The following is a 23855-nucleotide window of genomic DNA, read 5'->3' as shown; positions in this document are numbered from 1 at the left end:
GGCAAAACTATCACACGCTCACAATCACTCTTACTACTGTGGTGTATAATATATGTGCATTTGACGCACACCACACTACTTAATGACATTTCTTTATTTAATCTGTCCAGTAATAAGTAGGTAACTTGTTTTATTTATGTATACAACAGAGGCTAAGAGAATGATTGTCTCAAATTCATAAGAAAATTGGGTATAAATCTTTGTGGATATTTCTGAATTAGCAGCTGCAGGACTGCACGGTTCTACCCAACTAAATACTAAATTAATACACTGGACCAGTAGTTCCCACTCTGTGGGTTACACCAGATAATCACAGGTATACAAATGATTATGTTAATGTTAATTTATTTCTTACTTCACTATTTTTGCTTTTTTCATGTAGAATACTGCATATTTATCCTTAAAATGGATAATGTAAAATACTTGAGGCTTATTAGGGCCTCTAAAAGTAAAATACTGGATAGTCTCACCTATTAAGGCTTCTAAAAATCCTTAAAATACATAAGATACTTTCAACTTTTCAGGCCTCTAAAATTCCTTCAAATGAGACAAAAAAATGGATGGAAAATCACTGCTCATAACCTCACGACCTCATGAGGGGGTCACAATAGCTTCATTTCAAACTGTCACAAACCATAATGGAAACCACTGCATTAGACAATTAAGAAATTACATATGATATTGTCGCAGGACTAGCAGACAAGTTGCATATACTTCCTGTTTCCTTGTTGCTGACTCTCTAATGCTCTCTCATCCAGTGCTTTCAACAGCCTTTGAGAATTTGCCAGACTTTCAAGAATTTGAAAATAGTGTTTCAACAACATGACTGTATTCCTCTCCACTCTACTCCTACACACATTTCCTCAAAAAGGTCTCATCTCTACTCCTCCTCATTCAGAGCAATCTTACCCCCCCTGCATCCACAGACGTCAGGACCCTGTTCAACACGTTTCCAGAAATAACAGCTGACCAATGAAGGCCACATGTACTTTGACACATTTTACGTGACGCTAGTATTCAGTTGCGTGGGGTTTGATCCTTGTTGTTAACATTTACATTACACTGGGGCTGTAGTTACCTTCAAATGGGTACAAGGCTTTGCAGGTGCCGATGGTGGGCAGGGTCTCCTCATCGTCAAACTCATCGTCGAACTCTGGCGTGGTGGAGGTGGGGATGGGGTTGATGGTGGCCTTAACCTGAGTCTCTGAATTCTGTTCCTCTGTGTAGCTGCCATCCGGGCTGCTCAAGGGCCAACACACACACAGTAAATATACTGTGAAAACATACATAGTTTTCTTCCGAAAAAATAACGTGTGTAACGTGTGTAAGGTATGTAACGTTGATAACGACAGGTAATACAGATGTTTGGTCGTTTGTCAGAGTATACCATACCTCTCTCTGTCCTGCGCACAGTTGTTGCCCACTGTTGTGCTGTTCTGGGTCTCATAGATACTTCTTCGCTGTGTATCACTCTTGGATGGCATCCTTTCCTCCACCTCTGCTAACCAGCCCTGAAACACACACAGCCATTATGTATTTGTTGGCTGCCGCTTATATTCTTTTGTACGTTTGTAAATTGAAATGTATTTCGTGGATCATGGAATTCTTTTGGTCTGTGAATCAGATGGCCTTTCCAGGAGGAACACCTCAGCCTTCCACTCCAGCGTGTTTGCCATTTCTTTACAGGGTTAAACAAGGCCACTGCTCAGCGCTGGAACATGCAGCCAGACCCTCCAGCTGCATCACATCTTCTCCTAATATGGACGAGCAGCAGACGTCTTTGGAACGACCCCAGCTGGAGACGCGTGTTTGAACTCCTCATTATTTACTGTCTCATGTAAACCAAACAAGATAGCTTCGCCAACACTAACACAGAAATGAGAGCGCAGACTAGCACTGAACTAACCTCAAATTTCTGAACTTCAGACTGGAGCTTCTCGATGTTTAGGCCTATTTCTGTTAGCCTGGGGTCTACGCTTGACGGGTCTCCCATCTGAGGGTTCTTTATGTAGACATCTTTCATCTTAGTTAGAGCGTCCCTGTGAGAGCAAATGAAACAAAGTCAGTATAATTCTTTGAGTCTTTGTTGCACATTAACACAAATATCGCTCGTCATATCCAGGAGGGAAAAGCTCTTTAATTTATAGCTTACCTCTGGTCCATTTCTTTTTGAATGTCCTTATTCAGTTCATCTAGCTTCCCCTGCAGCTTCTTCCTCCTCTGCTCTGGTGGCAGGTGGCTGAAGTCCTCTGGTCCAGAGCCCTGAGAGAACAAAAGGGAGGAAGAGATGCAGAAAATGAGAAAGAGGTGGAGAGAAACCATGAGTCGAGGAAATACAAAAATTATTGGTTGTGCTGCTGTTTTAACAGGGGTCTTTTCTACTTCGGTGCAGTATCTCCCTTTGCTGTAAACCCCGTGAACCAAGACTCAGGGATAAATGGATAACATCTCCATAAATGGAGCCTCCTGTTATGTTCTACTATATAATTCACCTGAAGGAGATACTGCAGCCGCTCTCTAACACACGCTCACAGAGAGTTGGATTGGATTTTTGTCTCTGTATAGACTTGAGGCCTTTCACCTATTCAGTCGCCACGCCTAATCGATCTGCTCTCTGTGAGAGCATCGAAAATGTAATAAAGTATTTGCTACATCCTATTATTGTTCTTATAGTGTTTCAGGTTGAGCTGGCTAATGGGTCTCAAGATGTTCTCTAACAACTGTGTGTTCTTAAAGGAGGCTGTGTGAGGGAGAGGTTTTTTGGCAGGCCAGTAGTCATATTTCCTGATGAGAAGGTTTCCAGTCTGTAACACTGAACTGATGAGTCACACATTTCTCTCTGCCTACTGCTCTACATGGAGACCCAAAGAGTTAAATATGAACAAGTAAAGTTAAATATATATATATGAAACCTCAACTCATTATTATGAAATTAGTTTTCTTACTTTTGTCAGAGTTTGTGTTATGTCATTATAGATTTCTTTAAATCTCAAAAGTCTGTTTTTGTTTCATAAACACAAAAACACAGACACAATGACCTCTCCTTTTACTTACGATGCTGCACATGCTACCTACCTAGTCAGCTAAGTGGTTTGGTTTGTGGGGAGCTTGTTTGATACTCAACATGTTTTTCAGAGAAAGTCACGCAACTGTGTGCAGAGCAAAAACTTTTTCTTTGTGGTCTAAGTGCAGATTCTGCATTCATATACAGATATCTGTTTATAGGTGGTAAGGCTGCTGAGGCGGGTGACTGACTGACCAAAGTGTTGCTTTGACCCCAATGCTAATGTGGGCATACTGACATGTCCACAATAAACATGAAAAATGAACTCCAATAAAATCATATTACTATAAAAATAATAATGATTAATATACATTACATGATAATAAGTTGAGTTATAATAATTGATCACATTATAACTTCTTACATTAAGACCTTATGAAGTATTTCTTTCATAAAGTCTTATTTATTTGTTCAATATAGAACTTTTTGGGGCTCCATATAATCTGTCATTGAGTTTTTTAAGTGAACAAAATAAAGAGAAAGAAAATTGTATCATAGCATTGTTGCTTCAGTCCAGTCAATTAAGAAAACACGTGCATACACTGAATAGATCAAGGCCTGATTGGATCTCATTGAGATGGGGCACAGCGGCACCACAGGATGTATCTGCTGGAGCTACAGACTCACTGCACATGAGCGGGGTCGAACACAGCGGACAGGTTACCATGGCAACCTTACCCCTTCTCCCTGTGTCAGCACGCAACACTTACCAGGCATGCAACATAAGAAAGATTTGTCAATCATCATGCAGAGACATGCGCCTTTCTGAGTGATAAGCTACAGTACAGAGGTCATGTATTAGTCTTTACGTTCTCTATGTACCCCGAGACAAATGAAAACACTATTATCAAACTAAAACTATGGGCAAACATTAGGTCATTTATTGTTTGTAGTATGATACGATGGAAAATAATTTATAAATTGAGGGTTCTGTATGGAATCAGGTATACATTTACCAAAAAAACTACTACGGAACATTGAAATTACAATAATCATGAAAATCGTAATATTCATTACAATGTCAGCTTAATCTGACATTTTGGGAAATGCACTTATTCACTTTCTTGCAGAGAGAACTCACATGTCTGCACGTTAATCTTGAAGCCAGTGGGCGGTTTGCTTAGCTTCGCATAAAGATTGGAAACGGGGAAACAGCTAGTCTGACTCTGTCCAAAGGTGAACCGGAAGCAGTGGCTTCCTGTTCAAGACTTTGCTCACTTGTAAGCGGTAAATTGAGATTGACACTTATTAATCGTCATCTTTCACCCAATTATAACATTTTTAAACTGCGACGCAGCGAATTGTGGGACTGTTGAAAGTAGTGTATGTGCCTTGGACACTGTTGGAATTATTTTATAACATACACATTTTTATATAGAGCTCTATATAGAGATTACATTTCACAGTCAGAATCTGGACACTTCCTAAAATGGTGCAAGGTAACAAGATATAACGTATATAATGTAAATTTTTGTACCTCTGGAGTGTGCCAGGCTAGCTGTTCCCAGTTTTAATGCTAAGCTAAGCCAAACATCAGCTGGCTGTAGCTTCATGTTTAGTGCACAGATATGAGAGTTGTGTCAACCTTCTTATTTAAGTCTAAGCAAGAAAGTGAATAAGTTATATCCCAAAACTTTAAACTTTTCCTTTAATCCTCAAAGTGCCTCTTTTGATGAGGAAAATATAACTGAATAGCTGTTGTGCTGTGGAGGCCTGCCATCATACAGTTCTCTTATGTTAGCGTTACAAAGAGCATTCTATAAACATGATGAAATTGGCATGCAGTGTAAGGACACGAGTGAGACACTACTACATAAGTTCAGATTAGTATTTGTTACAAGTACATACGATCTGTCGAGACAAGAAGGACTACTGGACATATTAAGAGACGGACAGATAAAACACAGAGTAAATCTGATCACCTCAATGAGATTCCGGACGTGGGAATTGAGTGTTATCTGCACCACAGAGACCACAGACACAGTTTGGGAGAGACATGACGAGAACACAACCACATAAAAACAAAACAAACAAACAACAAAATAACACACAAATGAGACAACGACACAAATCTGGGGTCCATCGTTGTGTCACAGCAAAATTTAATTATTAACTTCAAAAATAAAAAAGAACAACAGCAAAAAAAAAAAAATAACGGCGTACAGAACGTTATTAACAATGTGTTACTGGGAGGACGTGACATGCGTGCTATGGTCATGCCGCTATGGTTGTGCAGTTAAACGGTCATGCTTACCAGCTTGAGAGAAAGCTTCATGGGGAGAGAGGAGAGAGAAATGGCGAGGAGCAGGAGGGAGAAAGAGACAACAGACAAAAGTCAACATCAGCAGAATATTGCGGCCATTTGTTTCATTTTCCTTTAAATAAAAATTGTTTATTTAACGCTTTGCCAAACTTCACCATTTAAGGAAAAGAGGGTATAGAGCTTAATTCCTGAAGGATTTGGATTTACATTGCAGCTGTGTTATTAAAAAAAGGCTCTTTCAGCACACTCTTTTCTAACGTGGTGAAGTTTAACATTTCTAATATGATGGATTTATGAAAAAATGAGAAATAAATTGGCAAAAAAGGCCAACCGAATGCACAAGCATGGAGAATGAGTAAAAATTAAGGGAAGACAGGTGAAAATAAATGAAAAGAAAGAAGTATGGGGTAGTGACTGCGACTGGGACGGATGTACCCTTTACTTCTTGATCCCTCTCAGCTGCCATTACAACGACACACACGAGACAGCAGAGGGCGCCAAAAGCATGTATCACATTAGCAGATCCATACGTTGACATGAAGGCAGATACTGAATATACAAGCTGGAGAACTATTGAAACTGGCTTGTTGAAAAAAAATCTACCCCTATCCAGGTATATATATATATATATATATATATATATATATATATATATATACATACATACATACATACACATATATATACAGTACCTCAAATGAAAGTGGCTGAATGAAGGTACAAAACAAATAAAAGTAATCATGGCCTATAAGGCGAGGATAGTAAAAAAACAAGTAAAAAGAACAAAAGACATGGTTGTAAAAGTGTTTTTAACAGCTCATTTACACCATTTGCTGAGTGATTTTTGAGAGGAACATTGCTCGGTTATGAATATAAAGAACAGAGTAGAAAGCAGTTAACAACCTTTGGCTGGCAGAGCTGGAGCAGATGACTTGTAATCCTGTTAGAGGCTCACAGGCTGGTGCACTGAGGAGCTCTACTCACTTTAGTCCACTAATCAAGTCATCCACCTGGAATGGCCTGTTACGGTCCTCGCTATGACACTGTATTATTCTTACATTTCCAGTGAGTGAAGCTTCAATTACAGAGCACTAAAAAAATGATTTAATTTACACTTGTACACACAGGGTGTTTTCTGTCGAAGTATACGTAATAAAAGTGCTTTATAAACTCTAGGTTAGGATCTAGTTTGGGCCTTGTTTATGTTTCTAGTGGTTCAGATATGGTTATATTCAAATGTACTTGTATTTGAGAAATTATGAGGTCTTGGCTCCTGGGTCTGTAGTTAAGTTTGGACATAAATCTAAGTAAAAAAGTTCTTCTAAAGAAGTAAATCTAAAAGTAAAACTAAAAATACTACTTAAGAGTAAAAGCTATTTATCACATTTCTTACAATTTAAAAATGGTTTGCCGGTTAATAGAAGATCTTAGATGACTGCAGTACAGAGACAGAGGTGCGCTACACCTTCTGTCACATGTCTTTTGTGGAATAAAATACAACAAATTAAAAGGTTGCAGAGTACATACTTGTCCCTGATTGGCTAGTCCTGCTCAGCGCATGCATGTGATAAATTATGTGAGCTGCACTTTACTGTAAGTAGCATGATAAAAGTGTTTTATTCTCCGCTTTCAGCGAATAATTCTTCACTCCTAAATTGTCTTTCTTTAGTGCGATGATTAGTTTTTGACATCTTTCTTTAGTGCGATGATTAGTGTGACAAATACAGGCCCTGGTCCACAGAGCTACCTGGACTCTTTCCAACCACCAAGACAGACATAGATATACAGGTATAGTATGATCCTTACAGACAGATAACATTGTTGCAGTATGGCACACCAGCACAAAGAAAGCCCTGGAGGGGTGAATTCTGGGTAATGTAGGCTGAACCCAGATCCAAAGTGTGACCAACACCTCACCTAATGTAACATCGACCTGACAGTGAGGTTTAAATAGCGAGGAGGGGTGATTGCTGAGATGAATAGCATCCTCACACCCATAATCCCCCACAGCCTCAGGTGCTTGTGACACTTTGTGAATTGACCCCTAATAGATGCTCAGTGGGGAAGCCCTGGAACAGCTGCAGGACAACGGCGAGCAACAAGAAACCTCAAGCTGATACATGTGATGTGGGATGAAGTCATCATCTTCTCCGATCATTCGCCCCGCTCCTACACGTGTCAGAGCCATGTGATCAATACCGAGCCAGGCACAGACACTAGCCTCCTTTGTGAGGACATTTCGCCTCGTTGATTGTGACGGAACAATCTCCTTGTGGAGACCGAATGTGTCACACAAAAAAATTATTAGTAATGAGGCTACTGTATGTGTTGGACGTGGCTTTTAGTAATCACACACGGCCGCACACACTCAATATTCAGTCACACTGTTTTCCAACTGCGTCCTTGCTCACACTCACAGAAACACACACACACACCGCTGGTACTCACTGACCCTCATCACACACACTTACAACATATTGCCTTGCTTCGAAAGCATATGTCTGCCGGCCCAGAGTCCTCTTCATAAGCTCTTTGTGACAAATGAGCGAGCGCGGGGATTGCTGCTGTGGTGGTTGTCAGAGAGAATACAGCTTTGTCAGTGAGAACTCAGAAAACAGCACTGACGTCTCAAAGCTCTTACTGTATATATATACTGTAATTCTGTATACGGCCTTAAGTTGACTCCCAAAACACATATGCTTTATCTTTTTTCCTCCTGCACAAAAACACACACGCGCGCACGTACACAGTTAACTGTGGATGGATTTAGACAGCTAATACGCACCACACAAAGGCTCTCCTGCAGGGGTAGACATCCCTCCACGGTGCAGAGAGCACGACACCCCACCTCCACTTGCACAACTACTCTAATCCCTAATGTGATACCGTGTTCCCTTTGCAGGAGGTGGGGGAAGAATAAAATTGTATTTTCTAAGTAGGTTTTTATATGTCGCTTTTGGTTTGTTACATCTTTAAACAGGGTTTCTGCAGGACTCACCACCTTAAATTTACAGCATATATGCTGTGTATATGTGGCAACTCCTAATGATAAATTATTCACATTAATATGATCTGGATGTGGCTAAATTCCTATAAACATCCATTATGAGACTATGAGCTTCTAAGCTATTGTGGCCAGCAGCTAGGAAGCCGTGGTCTAGTCGTTTTGACTGAAACTCAACAAAAAAGGATTAAACAGCCTCCTACGAATACAATCCAATGTCGCACCAATCACACCTTCAAATTGTGTCCCAACACATCTCCTGACAGCCCACAATCTGATCCAAAAACCTTTTCTAACATTACTTCCTACAGCAAGCAAGAGAAAATAGTCTTTAGACTCTGGACTTTTAAAAAAAAATTGGGAGGAAACTGAATTAAAAGCTTTATGAGACTTTTTCGAGACCTGCAGATACCCCAGTAAAGACAAGCCTTCCTTCTTAAAATGAGAATAAATACTGTAGTACTGGTGACAAAGTGTTGCTAGTTATCTTGGTTCGACTAAACAGATGCAGGCAGGTTTGTGAAAGAGCTGAGGAACTACCAGCAGCTGTTCAGAGGCATTAGCCCAAACAGTCTGTGTCAGTAAGGCAGTAGGGCTGGTGTCCCTAAAAGACTTGTTCTTCTTCTAGTGGATTACCCATGCACCTTTTGTTACCTTTAATATCTTATATCCATCCATCCATCCATCCATCGTCAACCGCTTATCCTGCGTACAGGGTCGCGGGGTTAATATATTATATAATAAATTAATTAAATTACTGTAAAAGTGTACTTTAAATCAAACAACATCTATATATGTGAAAAACATAAACTGGTTACCACCACAAGACATGAAAATGTGTACAAAATAAATGTATTCATGAGATATGGACAGAAGTACAGATACATTTAAAAAAGTTTGTAGTTCTCTAAAGGGCTTTATACTCTGATCTGATACAGTTTCTAACCTCTCATAGACTCAAAGATGTCATTCAACCATTTTAGTGTGCTACAAAATGTTACAGTAAGGTCAAACTTCAATCTTTTGAATCTGTGTACACTTGAAAACAATGCATCTGACTGAACTCTGTACATTTTTATATCGCTCTTCTTGAGAGCTGTTCCAGCACTTCCGCTTTCAGAAACGTGCACTTCCTGCTATATCTGTCCGGCGCTAGAAAAAATACACACTTCCTTTTTTTCTGCCAACATTCAATCATTTCCTCTCCTGCATGCTCTGCACTGTTGCAACTATATTGTTTGCCTTTTCAGATGTCATTTTAACACCAATTCATACAAATGTTTTCATTTTGACTAACTACTGCCCTTTCAAAACATGAACGTAAACAAAAAATGTATTTGTGAGGTCCGGAAGGAACCAGTCAGCTACCGCCCATTCCTGAGGTCAGGGAGAGCTGGGGAGGTCCATTACGGGAAGGCGTGATATGACCTGCCCTGGCCCAGCGATTCCATAACAACGCACACTGAACTTTACAGCGGTAACTGGTGATGACACCCACCAGGACCCTGGGCTGGTGCTGATAAGGCTTCTAAAATTACTCTACTGGCCTTTCCCCTCCACATAGAGTGACTCAGTCAGCCTAGCTGCCATATCCAAAACCCATTACTTTGTTCATATTGCTAGGTTTAACTTTCTTCTTTGTGTTCTTTTCCTCGTATCACATGCAATAAAACCAAACAAGAACAATTCGCTCCCAGAGTGGACTGCAGAGAAGTGTGCAGGGAGCTGCTGCAGTCTCCATGCTACTGCCAAGACTGCTCAGGCGTCTTGCTGATTTCTGTCAAAGGGGGAAGGTGGGTGAGAGGGATCTGTCGTTGTGAGCACAGAGTTAACATGAAGAATGAAGGGACAGGATGGAGAGACTGCTGGTGAGTCAGAAAAGTACCATGGATTCATAGTTAAGCGCTACATAAGCATGCTAGAGAAGCAAAAAAGAGTGAGCAGCACTGTATGAGTGAAGGTAAGAGGCCCGTATATTATCCTGCTGGTATTTTAGTCTTGTAATCATAGTACCAATTTTGAAGGCAGTTTTTTTTTAATAGAAAATGTGATATGGATTGCTGTAATGGGCCAATGAGAGCGCTTCTTTCTAATTGCCTACATATACTGTAGATGCGTTCATTTACTGGTAACAGAGGTAATGCTCAGTCACCTGCTTGAAGTATATCATGTAGGTATTATGACCTACAAAACAGATGTAAAGCATGGACACAAATATTCTACCTTTGTCTTACTTCACCCATACAGTGTAGCAGGTACACAGCTCAGATACAGGTGTGGAGACACACACACACACACACACACACATGCACAAAGCTTGCTGGACACACACACTTACCCCTCGCCTCAGGCTCCGGAGGCAGTGCATTTTGGGTTTGGAGGTCATGAAGTCGTTGAGGCGGTGGGAGAGGGGCTCCTTTTGCTGCTTGGGAGACTGGGGGTCGTTGGGAACAGCAGAGGGTGAGGGTGGGGATGAGGCTGGGGGGGCAGGTGGGGGCTGGTGGGGGGACGTTAACAGGGACATAAGCTACCAGTAAGAGAGGGAGCCGTGACGGAGAGGAGGAAAGACATGGAATAAGAAGAAGAAGAAGGGGGCAAGAATCCAACGAAAAAAGACAAGGAAGGAGGGAACACAAAACGAAATAAATAAGCCTCCTACAAATATTAAAAAATAAACACTTAACAGAAAACCCAAACGGAACATAAAAGACAACTGAAGGAATGTCAAACCTGCTGTATAAGTTGTTATGTTGTGGAAAAAATGTCAAACATATAAAACATAAAAAAACAGTTAAAAAGAAGAAAACAATAGAGAGTGAGTAGGAAGCGTAAAATGTGTTAAAGCAAGCGGCTGCACCAAAGCAAACAGCAAAGAGCTTCAGTCAAAGCACATGCAGGCTTCCATTTTGGAAATCCTTTTTTCTTTTTTCTCTTTCCTGTCCTCACCACATGCCAGCTAGAACAAGAAATTCACCACATCCCCGCGGATATCGGGAGCTGAATTTCAGGTCATCATCAGAGGAATCTAATTGCTTATCGCTGTCCTAAAACATCTGACTGCATAATTCATCAACCAGTAGTTGAAGAGTTAGAGAATGAAGCAGTGATGACGCAGTTCTACGGCACCACACAAAGCGCATGCAAGTGATTCAGAAACCCACAAGTCACTAAAAACCCTACTTCTTCAAGGCCTTAATGGTGCTTTTCTACTCAATTATCAATATAATGTTTTATTGTGGTATGTGTATCTGTTACGCTTGCATGCAAGGTGTGTGCAAGTGTGCATGTACTATAGAAATAGCTCTCTGTACGGCTGTCTGTGCTCCCAAACACTTCCTATAGAAAATGAATGCCGAGTGCATCGAGCACGGACAAAAGAATCACTTTGAGTAAGTATGCATTGCTTTTTGGGAGTTTGCAAACAGTGGACACACCACAGTCTGTACATATATCGTCATTTCACTGGGGTTTCTCATCTTGCATTGCACACACTTGCTCCCAGCATTTCTCTCCCACACACACACACACACCCTGTTACTCACTCATGCTCTTGTCTAATTCAATACCAATAGTGCCACCAGTCCATAAGACGGTCAGAGATCAGTTTTGCTGTTCAGACACAGGAAACTGTAGGAGGCTACTCAAGGTTGATAACCAGTCAATGGAAAAAAAAAACGTGAAGGGAGACTGTTATTTCAGATCAAGTTAATATCTGCCAGTTGAGTCCATCCACAGGGTGAAGGTTGAAATGCATTAGTGTGTGTTACAGAAGGGGGGCTCCTCGGTGAAGGTGATTGCCAGGGAGGGGGGAAAAGGGTGGCGAATAATAACAACAAAAATGGCAGTAGTAACATGAACTAGCAACAAATTTCTTGAGCTTAACAGAAAGCCAACAGATCTACACAAAAAAAAAACTAAATTAAATACATAACCAGCGCTAGAAATGTAACAGATACTACAAATGTGACATTGAACACATATATTTGTGTAGCCAGTGTATTACAAGACAGAACCAACATTACATAATACAACCTAAAACATCCCTCCAGCCCTCCGCCCCACCCCAACAAAAATCTCCCGAAAGTGCAATGTGACCTCCGTGTGAGGGAAATCGTGTAAAATGAAATGCACTAAAACCAGCGGGGCTTTGCTGTACGTTTGACTCTAAATGAGGCTCTCTGTTATGTGTGCATTCATGCGTTACCTTGTTCTTGTTCTTAATGAAAGGCCACAGTTTGCCCTTGCTCTTGCCAGCGGGCTTCTCCTTGGCCTCTCTAGAGTTGGACAGGCTGGTTTCAGACACCGTCCTCTTCATGGCCTGGCCGTAATCCTCAAACTCCACATCTCCAGGGGGCTCGAACCCGGACTTATAGGACTCCACCACCTGCTTCGAGTCCTAGAGGGGAAGAGAGGTTGCAGCAATCAGTGACAGCCATAGACTGTACAAAAGAAGTGGACGTAGTCATCGTGACTTCACCCGTTGGTTTGTGGACTGCCGTTTTGAAGCCTCGAGTTTGGCTAATAGGACCGCCGCCATGTTGATTTTTTGCAACCAGGAAGTGCCCATATTTGGACGAGCCGGAGGAGCTAACGGCCATGTGTGGAGCTAGCTTGCTTGCTTGCTTAGCTAGGTGCATCTGTAATTCACCTTAACAGTCATTTTAACAGGGCTGACAACTTTTGTTTAGTGAACACCATTCTTAAAACTAAAGGTACTCACCAGAGAAAGTGAACAGCCAACTCCTAATAAGCTTTTTCATCGGCATTGGTTAAATTTACATAGTGCCCTCTAAATTGGACCATAGAATAATAGAATGGAATAGATACTTTATATATATATACTTTATTAATCCCGCAAGGGGAAACTCAATGTTTTCACTCTGTTGTTAATCGTTAGTATTTTACACACAGGTCTCTAATACACTCACATGCACATGCACAAACACGACCTATAGGGACAACACATGGAGAGAGTCAGAGTGAGGGGGTTGCCACTTGGTACGGCACGGGGGTTCAGGGGCTTGCTCAAGGCCACCTTCGGCAGTGCTCAAGAGGTGAACTGGCACCTCTCCAGCTACCAGTCCAGCTAATTTACTAACATCATGTTGTATTGAAGAAGACCTGAAACTAGTGATCGAGACCATAAACTCATTACGAAAGTGTTTACTGAGGTAATAAATCAGCTGAGAAGTAGGGTCATTTTACCATTATTATTAATGCATTTTGCAACCAGAAGAGTCGCCCCCTGCTGGCCGTGCAATGATGGATTGGATTCAGGTCTCAGAACGGAAGCTTCCCGCTTGGTGACAGCGCTGTCCTTGATACATTTTGTCCACTTTTTAATTTAAATATCAGCTGAAGGATCACAAAATGCAAAGCAATGACTAAAAAGGAGGGGGGCTGTCTGTTTGTTTAGACTGTCCAGCTAATCAACAGGTCTTGAGATAAGTTGCAACACAATAGTGGCCTGGTGACTCTCTTGTTTATTCGGTAGTAGTTTTTGTCTGATAACAATTTGTGAGTGCGTTACGAAAGGAAAGGGAGAGAGATTGTGGTTATTCAGTTTGTGGGCCACAGAAGAAAGAGGAAAAGACCTAAATCTGTCAGGCAGGAGTTACGACAAAATCACTGAGGTCAGGGACATAGCCAGGCTCACCAGACACAGGAAGGAGCACATTAATCAAGTGCAGTGTGCATCGGCCTATCTAAACTGATAAGGGCAGAGGGTCTGTTTTGAGCTAGGATCGGGGGTCAAAGATCTGCTGTACATATGAGAGAAGGCTATGAGAGGAAGCGAGACAGAGAGAGGGAAGGAGCATGTGACATGTTATTCCCTGTCACTGTTTACAGCAGCAGACACTCAAAGGCCGGAGTCATCTGCCTGGAGCTGGGCCATGCACACACAACTGGACACAGACACACACATACTATGCAATCCCTGGGGTCAGTCTTGTTTTTTGTCATACGGCAAGCGGCCAACACGTGACATCTCAATATATCACACGGCCCATCTTCTCTTTAAGGTGAATGCTGTCTTCCATTTCAATATCCAAATCATAAATAATAATAAGCCACAGGACAGAACTTCAGCCAACAACTGCATATTAGCTTTGTGGAAGTGCATAAACCGAAAACAGAAAGGTTCTCAGGAGCGCTATTCAACAGAAGGATTAGACTACGGGAAACACACTGATTCAACTTCCTCCTATTTCCATAATGGGTACAGGTGTTAATGTTCCTATCCAGACACGTTTTAAAGTATGTAAGAATACTGTGCAATGACTATGATTTTCCAGCATAAAAAGGAAAAAACAAACTCTGAAATGCTCTGAACCTCTGACTCTGAAAGACCAGTGCGCATCAAGATGGCTAGCGTTGGAGAAATTCAGCTTTAGCCTACACATGACTCAGATGAGCAGTCTCAATCGGTGATCAGAATGGTAAGCGTAGTTAGCATCTTTTAATTAGCGTTAGTGGTTGTGAAACATTCAATAACACCTGCTGCGATGACGCATTGTTATTACGTAGTAGACAGTGGAAGGAAGCTCCAAAGTCCACAGGGGGTTTACATCCAAAAACTGCACACTATAACGTGCTTGCTGTCAAAACTTTCCCTACACTAGTGCACTCTCTGTACTGACAAGTCCGCTCTGCGCTGAGAGCTTCAGGGTTTCTTTGCTGGTGGCATTTGCTAGACAGCAACTGGCTTACGAATTTTAGTTTTTTTTAAAGTGCCAAATTTAGCTTGCCCAGGGTAAGTCTGAATCTCAGATTTTAGTGAAGTGTACAGACATCTTCCCCCTTCAGTTGAGGGATGTGAAAACACCTATCTAGTGGCAAACTAGTACAAATGAAAGTATAAATATAAGTCAGTAAAGTCAAGGTCTGACATTTTATGGGACAACATTTTGAGTGGAGGGGATCTTTTAATGAAATAGTTTAACATTTTAGGGAAATAACATAGCCTCATATTAGCTCACTGATTAGCATTAAAGGGGAAATTATTCATGTGTTCATATGAAGCTTATTTGTCATAAATTTTTGAGGGGAATTATGGCATGTATTTTTAGGAGTCTTTCATGCGTGAAATAAAACGTGTGCTTGTATCCCATTGGCTTTCTTACTATGAAGGGGAGGTCAACTCATAGATTGACTCATTTTGTTCAGCAACACTGTCCTCCCACAGCACGTTGTTCTTCACAGGTGGCTGTTTTTATTTTCATTTCCTTATGTCTGTTATGACTGACACCCTGGCTGAGAGAGCAATATGACCCATATGGTGCTGTGTGTGTGTGTGTGTGTGCGCACATATATCTTATTCTGTATACTCACAGTCTTGGGCTCGATGGATTCAGCGGCAGTTGTCATGCCGTCTAAACATTTTCCCACGATGGGCAGCACTTGGCGGTCCACGTCTGCAAACGTCTTCATGCACACTCCTAGCCTCTCAATTCTTCTCTCCTCCATGTCTTGAAGTTTCTGCATAAAAATACAGGCATGTTCATACATGAATACAAGATTTACTACAATGTGTTAATAAATAACAATAAGAGTTGAGTGGGCAGGGCTTGTGTTGAAAATGATACACTGTGAGACTGGAATCAAACTGTCTGAAAGAGCTGTTTGATATTGAGCATCATAATCTGACATACCATGTGGGAAATCTCTTATGTATTTTACTTGTTTTATGTCTGACCCTACTTTTAAAAAACATCTCTAGAGAAGTGAAAGATCCTAAATATATATGGAAAGCTTCATTTTTGTATTTCAAACACACAACACTGTGATTCCAAGCTCACAATATGTCATAATGTAACACACCAAATAGTTTTGTACAAAATAACGGCACCCTTGATAATGATGGCTTGTTACCCTCACTGTTTTCCGCATGTTAAATTTATTAATAGCAGTCGACTCAGAGGTGAGTGGGGGTTGGTGGTCTGCAAACAGCATTGAGTTCACAAGCTAACTAATGAATGCACATGAATGCACAATTCTGGCAGACTTTTCAGTCTGTTGGCACTTTTAGCTGCATTTGCACACAGCGTTTTGAAAGACAGAAATGATGAACACAAACTACAAAAAATATATTTCTGTGTGGGACCTAAATACATTTGATGTATGGGAAACACTGGTTACCCAAAACAACTTGCTAAGTGCAATTATCTGCAACAAAACTAGATGAAATAGGCCATATGTTGAGGTGCTGTTGGATTTACCTGGAATATGTTGGGAATAACTGTAAAGTAATGTTCATTCTGCTCCTGGTTGAACTTCTGCAGGTAGGAGGAGTATTCGCTCTTACTGTCGGCAGCCATCTGGTGCCTCATCTGAGCTTGCTGTCGTGCCTGAAGAAGAAAAACAAACCATGCACATCAGACACTCCCTTTCCTCACTAAATCTCAGCGTCCACTGATTAACACAGACATATGGGTTACACACAGCCACACTCACACACACACAGCCAGAGCATAACAACCTAAATGGGTTGACACATTTGTGCATTCGAGTGTACATGCATACACATGTACACACAAACACGGAGCTCATTGACACGCGGTCACAGGTGCAAACCCAACTTGAGCAGCAACAACAACCATTGGCATTACACTGTACTGGCTGTAGAATAGAGGGATTTGGATTTTGATTGCATGCCCTGTCTGGCATATCTCTACTGTCGATAATGTTGATTATTTTAAGCTAGTTCAGTCTCAGGGAGGGATAGCAGGCAGTCAGAAACGCAGCAGGAGCAGCCTATTACAGATCCAAGGCAAGCAGATGGAGATGAGATTATCTCAGCTAGACAGCATGTGGGGTGTGTGTAGGTGCATTGTATGTGTGTGTGTTTGTGTAGCCAAGTTCTCATATCTGTTTCCTCTTTCCATTGGATTTGAGGCCTGTCCATATGTAAATAGTGGTTTCATTTGGTCATCTATAACAAAGGGTCACCTTATGAACCCATTTGGTCAAGTGAATGCAGATGCACATAAACAACTGCAGCCATGTAACTGGGCGGGGCAGTAGAGGGAACTTAACCCTGAGCTGTTGCAGTCCTGAGGGAAACATTTAAAGGACTGCATCCAGTTTTCACCCACACACTGGAGCTGAGGCAAGAGTTCTCTCACACTCACACGGGTAAGTAATAGATGACAACAAAAGGAGGACATCAGAGCAGAGACACTCGTCAGACACAAAGGCACATTATTTCCAGCACAGGAGGAATGACATTTAATACTTTGTGGAAAATGATAGTCAGCCTACAAAAAAAAAAGGAATGTGAAATCCAGGAGAAAAGCTAAAAAGCACATGTGAAAGTCCAGCTGTTTAAAATCTACGTGCGTGCCTGTGAGCATGCATGTATGGATATGTGCTATGCTGTTGTAGGTGCATGCAGAGTGCACTGAATGTGTTGGGAAATGACGAGGATGCCAAGTCACTGCAACGGTAACTTAGCAGATAATGAAACCTCGTAACGTAAGCTGCCGTGCCTGCAGCCACATCACATCCTGTTGTCATATTCTGGAAATTACCTAGTTTTACAGTTATTCACACTTCTGTACATATGCATGTCTATCTATCTATCTATCTATCTATGAAATACATTTCTTATGGAGGACTGGGAATAAAATGAGAATGAGGAACAAAAAGAAAATCAAAATGAAAGTTGGTATAAAAGCTGTCGCCATACGCACTATATTCAGCATTTCCCACATTTCATTATTCTTACATCACACATATAAACCTCAGAGTGAGAAAGTATTCACCAAAAGACGTCGAGACAAGCCACTGCACGGGGGGAGCAGTTCACAGTCAGACAGGACAGGGTGTGTGTTAACAGTGACCCAACTGAGGCTGTGTGTGTCAGACTCGGCAGGCGAGTATGCGTGTGTTTATCGAGACAGAAGTCGAGACAGTGTGTGTTCCCACAGATATCACAGGCTCTCTGGCCGCTGGACCTACCTTGTGGGAACTTCGCTTCAAGGCATGGAATAAAATAGATATATACAAACACACACAAACAACAAAAAAAGGATTGTTAGCTGTTTCCAGCTAAACAAGAAGTTGCCATAGATGCACTTCCTGGACCACCAGGCATGTCATCACTCAAAAGGGGAAGTTGGTATCACAGTAAAAAACAATCACCATGGAAATATTGATACTGTAAACCGCTGTCCTATGCAGTTAGTAAAGGCAGAACACAAGTGGAGGGGAGGGCACTGTGGTATTTTTCTAATGCTTTATGACTGAGGATCTCCGAAACAGGGAAATCTATGAGTGTGTGTGAGGGCTGGGGGTGCCCCAAAGAACTGTAAGTGGCTTTGTGGATATCTCGGCTGTGAATCCAAACCCCAAATTGAGGGATTTTTTTTGCCAGAAGAGGAGAGGGAACAGTTAGAGGTTTGCTCCAGCTGCAGAGAAAACCACAGCACCTCAGCTCAACAAACAGCAGCTTCTTCGCATTACATGGAGACATCACAGACAAAAGCCTGGAACTTGACAATATATATGTCAAATATTGCGGGATTCTTTTTTTATTGCTACTGACAAGTAACTTAAATGAGAAACTTAATTACTTCATTAGCAGCTTCAAATCCTGCAAAATACTATTGTACAGAGAGAAAAATCCACACACAACTATGACTACAAACATGCTTAAACTCTGTTTCTTCACCTCTTTTCTTCTTCTATCATGCATCTGTTCTGTCCAATCCAGAACCCCAATGCTTTAACTATTACTACAACCCAAACACAAACTAAGCTGAGGTTGTGACATGTCATTCCTTCCAGTGATAAATACTCAGAGGCCCTCTAAATCATGAAGGAAATATGCTTCTGCAAAGATCACGAGCCACATGATCTGTTCTATTCAATGGCTTAGTTTTATGACCAAATCTGTAAAAACAAACTGAGCCCTTTTCTTATACTCCATTTGCAGAATTGCTGTTGATAGAATTGATAGCAAAGATACAATACTGGAAACACACACCAATAAAGGGTCTATTAGAAAAACATAAGCAAAAGAAGAATTCTAAAATATGTGTGGGATCCAATCATTTTCTACAGTGACTGATATGAGGGAATTCAGTATTTTCTATTAAAGGTTCTCCTGAACACTGGAAAGAAAAGAGAACTGAGGTTGGTAAACAAATAACAAATACAGAGAGGAAAAAGATAATTAGTATTGGTAAACAGGGAGTGATACTGAGAAGCATACATATTCATGTGTTATATTATATATATGGTACTGTTGGCCACAGCATCTTATTGTATGGTCTGCTTGAGAGACATGCACAAGTTTCAAAGGTGTGTTACGGTAAGTTACTGTTTCTACATGAAAGCACCATAAAGAGACAATTCTCATATACTCTACATTAGTGCTTGTCGTTTTCTAATGCACAATAAAGGCTTCAAGATTGATTTCCTACTTTCACTGCAGCCATTAGCTTTTAGCTTTTACACTGTAGCTTGAAAATCAACTTGTAGGGACTACCCTGAGATAATGTATATAATCACTCATGGTAAGGGTCATTTTGTCACCTTTACTTTACTTGTTCTAGGATAAATCAAAGGCTTATCTGAGAGTGAGATATCGAAAGGCTCACACTCACCACCTCAGTCTTCTTCTTATAAATGTGGCCAATAACGTCACCACCTTCGTTATAGAGATTTAGAAAGCATAGACTCGAGCAAAGGAGCTTATATTGGGCAAGCAATGTAAGTCTCCTAAAGATTTCCAAATGAACTTCAGTTTGACATAAATCCTTTCAATAGTTTATTTCTAAATCTGTTTTTTCCCAATCTTTACAACAAAAGTGGTGAGTGCAAAGTCATCATGACCAGTAGTCAGAATGGCCACAATGGTGAGAATAAGAACCTGGATGACATTTTTCCCCCTTTAATAGATTAAAAAAAGACAAAAATATTGACATTGTATAAAGTCATAAAGTTGTAAGAATAATGTGGTAGAATAATTTAGTAGACACACTTAGTACTTTCTTTCTTGATAGTAAGTGGCTGCTCTATATCAAATATTCAATCACCCTTAAAGCACCAACAGGGACTAAACAAAGCTGAATTTTAGTGGCATGATTGGGAACTAAAAGTCAATACAAAATGGTCAGCAGGATGTAAAATCACAGTTTGAAGAATCCAGCTTATTAAAGAGCTGTTTACATTATCAACTGTTTACATTTACACAAACAGTGATCCTAACTAAATGAGAGCAAAAAAAAAAAACAGTACTGAATTCATGCTTCAATAAATGAAATAACTGTATTCAGACACAACTATCTTGTTTCAAGACTACTTTCTTGAGCTGCTGTGCTGTTAGCCTAAGCCTATTGTAGCTCTTTGGCTGTATGTCCAGAATGCAGAAAGGCTCTTTATTCCAGCCTATATTTGCATAATAATCGGGTCTGAACTGTGTCAACTCTGAGGCTGAGCTCTGCTCCAACAGCTGATGGAGCAGTAGGAGCACGCGCTGCTGACCCATGATGCCTTGCAGCCGTGGGAGCTGTGTGGGTTAAAGGCTGAGGTTTTAGAGGGCTCTTTTAATTGGTTATGGCAACAGGAAATTACATCAGCTACAGCCCCCAGGGGGCTCTGGTCTACAAGTCCTGAGAATTGGATGATTGCTGCATGTGTTGATTTATTGAAGAGGACATATAATCACAGAAAGACCAAAATACACATTTAGATTTTTCACAGGAAGACGAAAAAGCAAAGACTACTTAGATGTATAATCCACAACTCACATAAACACACACACGCACCACCATAGACACATAGTCTTCTCTGTTGCTAAGGCCCATACAGCACAGCAGAATGTTTGGTGGCTGCTCTACAGTGATAATGAGGACTTGGTGCTGTTATCAGCTTTGTGTAGCAGCAGATCACTGTGCTGCTGAGACAATGCCAGCTTTTACACACAGTCCCTGGCATCAAACACACGGTCACTCAATCTTTGCTGTCTTTCCGGTTCAGCGGAATGAGGATTTGGGGCTGGGGTGCATGGGGGGGGGGGGGGGGGGTGCAAAAGAAAATGTTGAGAGAAAAGGGGAGGGTGCATGGTGGGAGGGTGAGGAAGGCCAGGCAATTGTGTTGGCATGGAGGGTATAGCACAAGCTTGCCTGATGGGTGGCTGCTGCACAGGAGCGAGATGACACATACCTTTTCCACGTCAGCCTTAGTCACGTTAATGTCAGCGTCCATCTTCTCAAAGTACTGCTGTGCTCTGTCTGCCTCTTTACAGTCCCTCTCAAACCTTCTTTTACACTGAAGAAAATAGAGGAAACAAACCAAATTTAATCACAGACATTACATCAGTAATGTCCTGCCACAAGCTATAGCAGGAAACACTATATAACTTGACCTTTAAATAAGCATAGTAATAAACGTCATAACATGTACATATACGTCATATACATTTCAACCACAGCGCTGTCTGTGACAGAGGTCAGTTCATGTCATTGACACAGCAACAGGGTCTGTCAAATTCTGCAGCCTGCGGATTAAACAAATGTTCATAGTGGTCATTTGTGTTCAGAAAAAACAACCATTCATCCAACCCTCTTTCGACCCCTCTAACGGAACAATTAGTGTTTGTTGGGCCAGCATGCACACTGAACTATGCCTATCTGCCTCACACAATGGGATCATTGAATGCACAGAGAAGTTTGAGGGGGACAAGGCAGTTATGCATCCCTCTCACTCTTCAATCTTTCTCTCCAGGGGCCAGGCAGAGATAAGGAGTGGTATTCTGTGTAAACTCACTTTTGGCTCCTTCACAAATAAAACAGACACTCCTGGATCTGCTCTTATCTAGGTTTATGTTCTCTGGTCTTCTGTCGACGACTGAAAGTATGTGAGGATGTGAAACTTCCACATAGTATTTTCTTTCTGATTTTTAACATTATCTGCCTGCTACTCAAGGAGAGGATAACATAAGTCACACAAAAGCATCAGTAAGTTTTAAACTTACATTTCATCCTGATGTGAGAAGCTGTTCAGTATATTCATGCCATACTTATAACCATGCTCTATCTCCATTTCAAGCAAAAAGAAACGGCACATTGTTTCAGGTTTCTGGTGGAAAACAGGTCCCTCGGGCTCTGTGCATGACCCTCTGCTGATGTGCTCCCTCATTTTTTAATGATGATGTATTTAATAGTCACACTTTAGTATCATGTGGCATTGATGTTGATCGCAACACACTATCTCTGCCGTTTTATATAGGTTTTTATCTCTTTAAGTTTCCAATGTTAGACCTTTATGTATTTGAGGTACAATTTAATGAATACCTAGCTCAAATGTAATTAATGTAATGTCTTGTGTATGGAGTTCTCCTTGAAAACATAGTATGTGGAACATGACATAGATAAATACTACATTTTATGTCATGACTAAGGTTAGGTTCCGAAAGCCAGTTTCATTTTGGAAAAATAGCAAATTATCCGCATTTGTTCGCACTGACTAACAAGTCTGGATAATCACTTTGTAATACAGCTCTATAACCCCAAATGGACTGTGTGTTTTTGCAGTTCAAAAGGCCCAAAAGAGTGGCGATGTAGTGAACTGATTGTGTCACATGCAATCAAAATTTTATGAATCTCATATCGGTATTTTCAGTTTATCTATTTAACAGCTATGCATTGAAATCTACAGTATTTGAAAAAACGTAGCTCATGTTTTCTCTACTAGTTGTGAACATTAATTAGGCTGCAACTATATTACAGATCTAAATAGAAACTTTGAGTTTTAGTTATTTATAACTTTAGCTAAATGCAATTGATGAAAGCTTAACCTAATTAGATTTGATCAAGGACTCAAATGCATTCAGATTTGATTCATTATATCAAACCCAAACTGTAGTTACAGCTTTATATTACTTCTAAATACTTTGTGACTACATACTAATGAAAGTAATGTAATAAACTAATATATTTTAGTATTTCGTAGACTTGGAGTAACAGCCCTCTGTCTGATGTACCTTAATTTCTGGTAAGATAATTATACTAGAAAGGAAGTTGCAGAGGAGCTTGAGTGATTGAGTGAACCACAGAATAAGCCATATATATATATATGATATAATTATTTATGACATGACGTTATTAGATTCTAGTTTTGTCTCTCTTGATTTTAGGTCACTCTATGAACTGTGACCAATGGCAACTGCTACTAGTGTACCAAAGAAAAACTCCCGCACACTGTCTAACTTTTATCCATAATTTTTTTATTTTTTTGTCTGATGAAGGTCTAGTCCTGAAACTTTGTGTCAATATATACATATTTTGCAAGTTAGACAGTGTGTGGGAGTTTTTCTTTGCTACCTTTGACTCTCCTGTCCCCCTCCGACGCACCTGTCTCTCGTTATAGAGGTGCGAAGTTATTTACTGTTCTGAACTGCTACTAGTGAACAATTGTGGTGTTGCACATTCATGCGGTCACTTACCGATTCCAGCTGTTTCCACGAGCTCTCAATGTGCTGCTGTGCCTTACGCCCATCATGGAAGTGCTGTCAGAAC

General features: G+C 40.8%; 1 protein-coding gene across 18 annotated transcripts in view; it reads right to left on the bottom strand.

Moving 5' to 3' along the window:
* The window catches only part of LOC119914125 (formin-binding protein 1), a 58072-nt gene that overhangs the window by 5130 nt on the left and 29087 nt on the right, over positions 1 to 23855 (bottom strand). For 4 of the 18 annotated variants that reach the window (XM_038733171.1, XM_038733165.1, XM_038733164.1 and 1 more), the window contains exons 5-16: positions 23783 to 23845; positions 21502 to 21606; positions 16551 to 16679; positions 15664 to 15810; positions 12536 to 12727; positions 10670 to 10858; positions 5319 to 5333; positions 4987 to 5022; positions 2153 to 2262; positions 1907 to 2039; positions 1393 to 1511; positions 1079 to 1251 (exon numbers count right to left, since the gene is read on the bottom strand). In XM_038733171.1, coding sequence (XP_038589099.1) covers positions 1079 to 1251; positions 1393 to 1511; positions 1907 to 2039; positions 2153 to 2262; positions 4987 to 5022; positions 5319 to 5333; positions 10670 to 10858; positions 12536 to 12727; positions 15664 to 15810; positions 16551 to 16679; positions 21502 to 21606; positions 23783 to 23845 — 1411 coding nt within the window. The remainder of the gene's footprint in view (positions 1 to 1078; positions 1252 to 1392; positions 1512 to 1906; positions 2040 to 2152; positions 2263 to 4986; positions 5023 to 5318; positions 5334 to 10669; positions 10859 to 12535; positions 12728 to 15663; positions 15811 to 16550; positions 16680 to 21501; positions 21607 to 23782; positions 23846 to 23855) is intronic. The other 14 variants (XM_038733174.1, XM_038733167.1, XM_038733172.1 and 11 more) reach the window with 14 other exon arrangements.

This window comes from Micropterus salmoides, unplaced genomic scaffold (genome assembly GCF_014851395.1).
Source record: "Micropterus salmoides isolate LMB-PRFRI ecotype aquatic unplaced genomic scaffold, ASM1485139v1 Ms_hic_scaffold_20, whole genome shotgun sequence".
NCBI lineage: Eukaryota > Metazoa > Chordata > Actinopteri > Centrarchiformes > Centrarchidae > Micropterus > Micropterus salmoides.
This window is presented reverse-complemented; position numbering and strand designations above follow the sequence as displayed.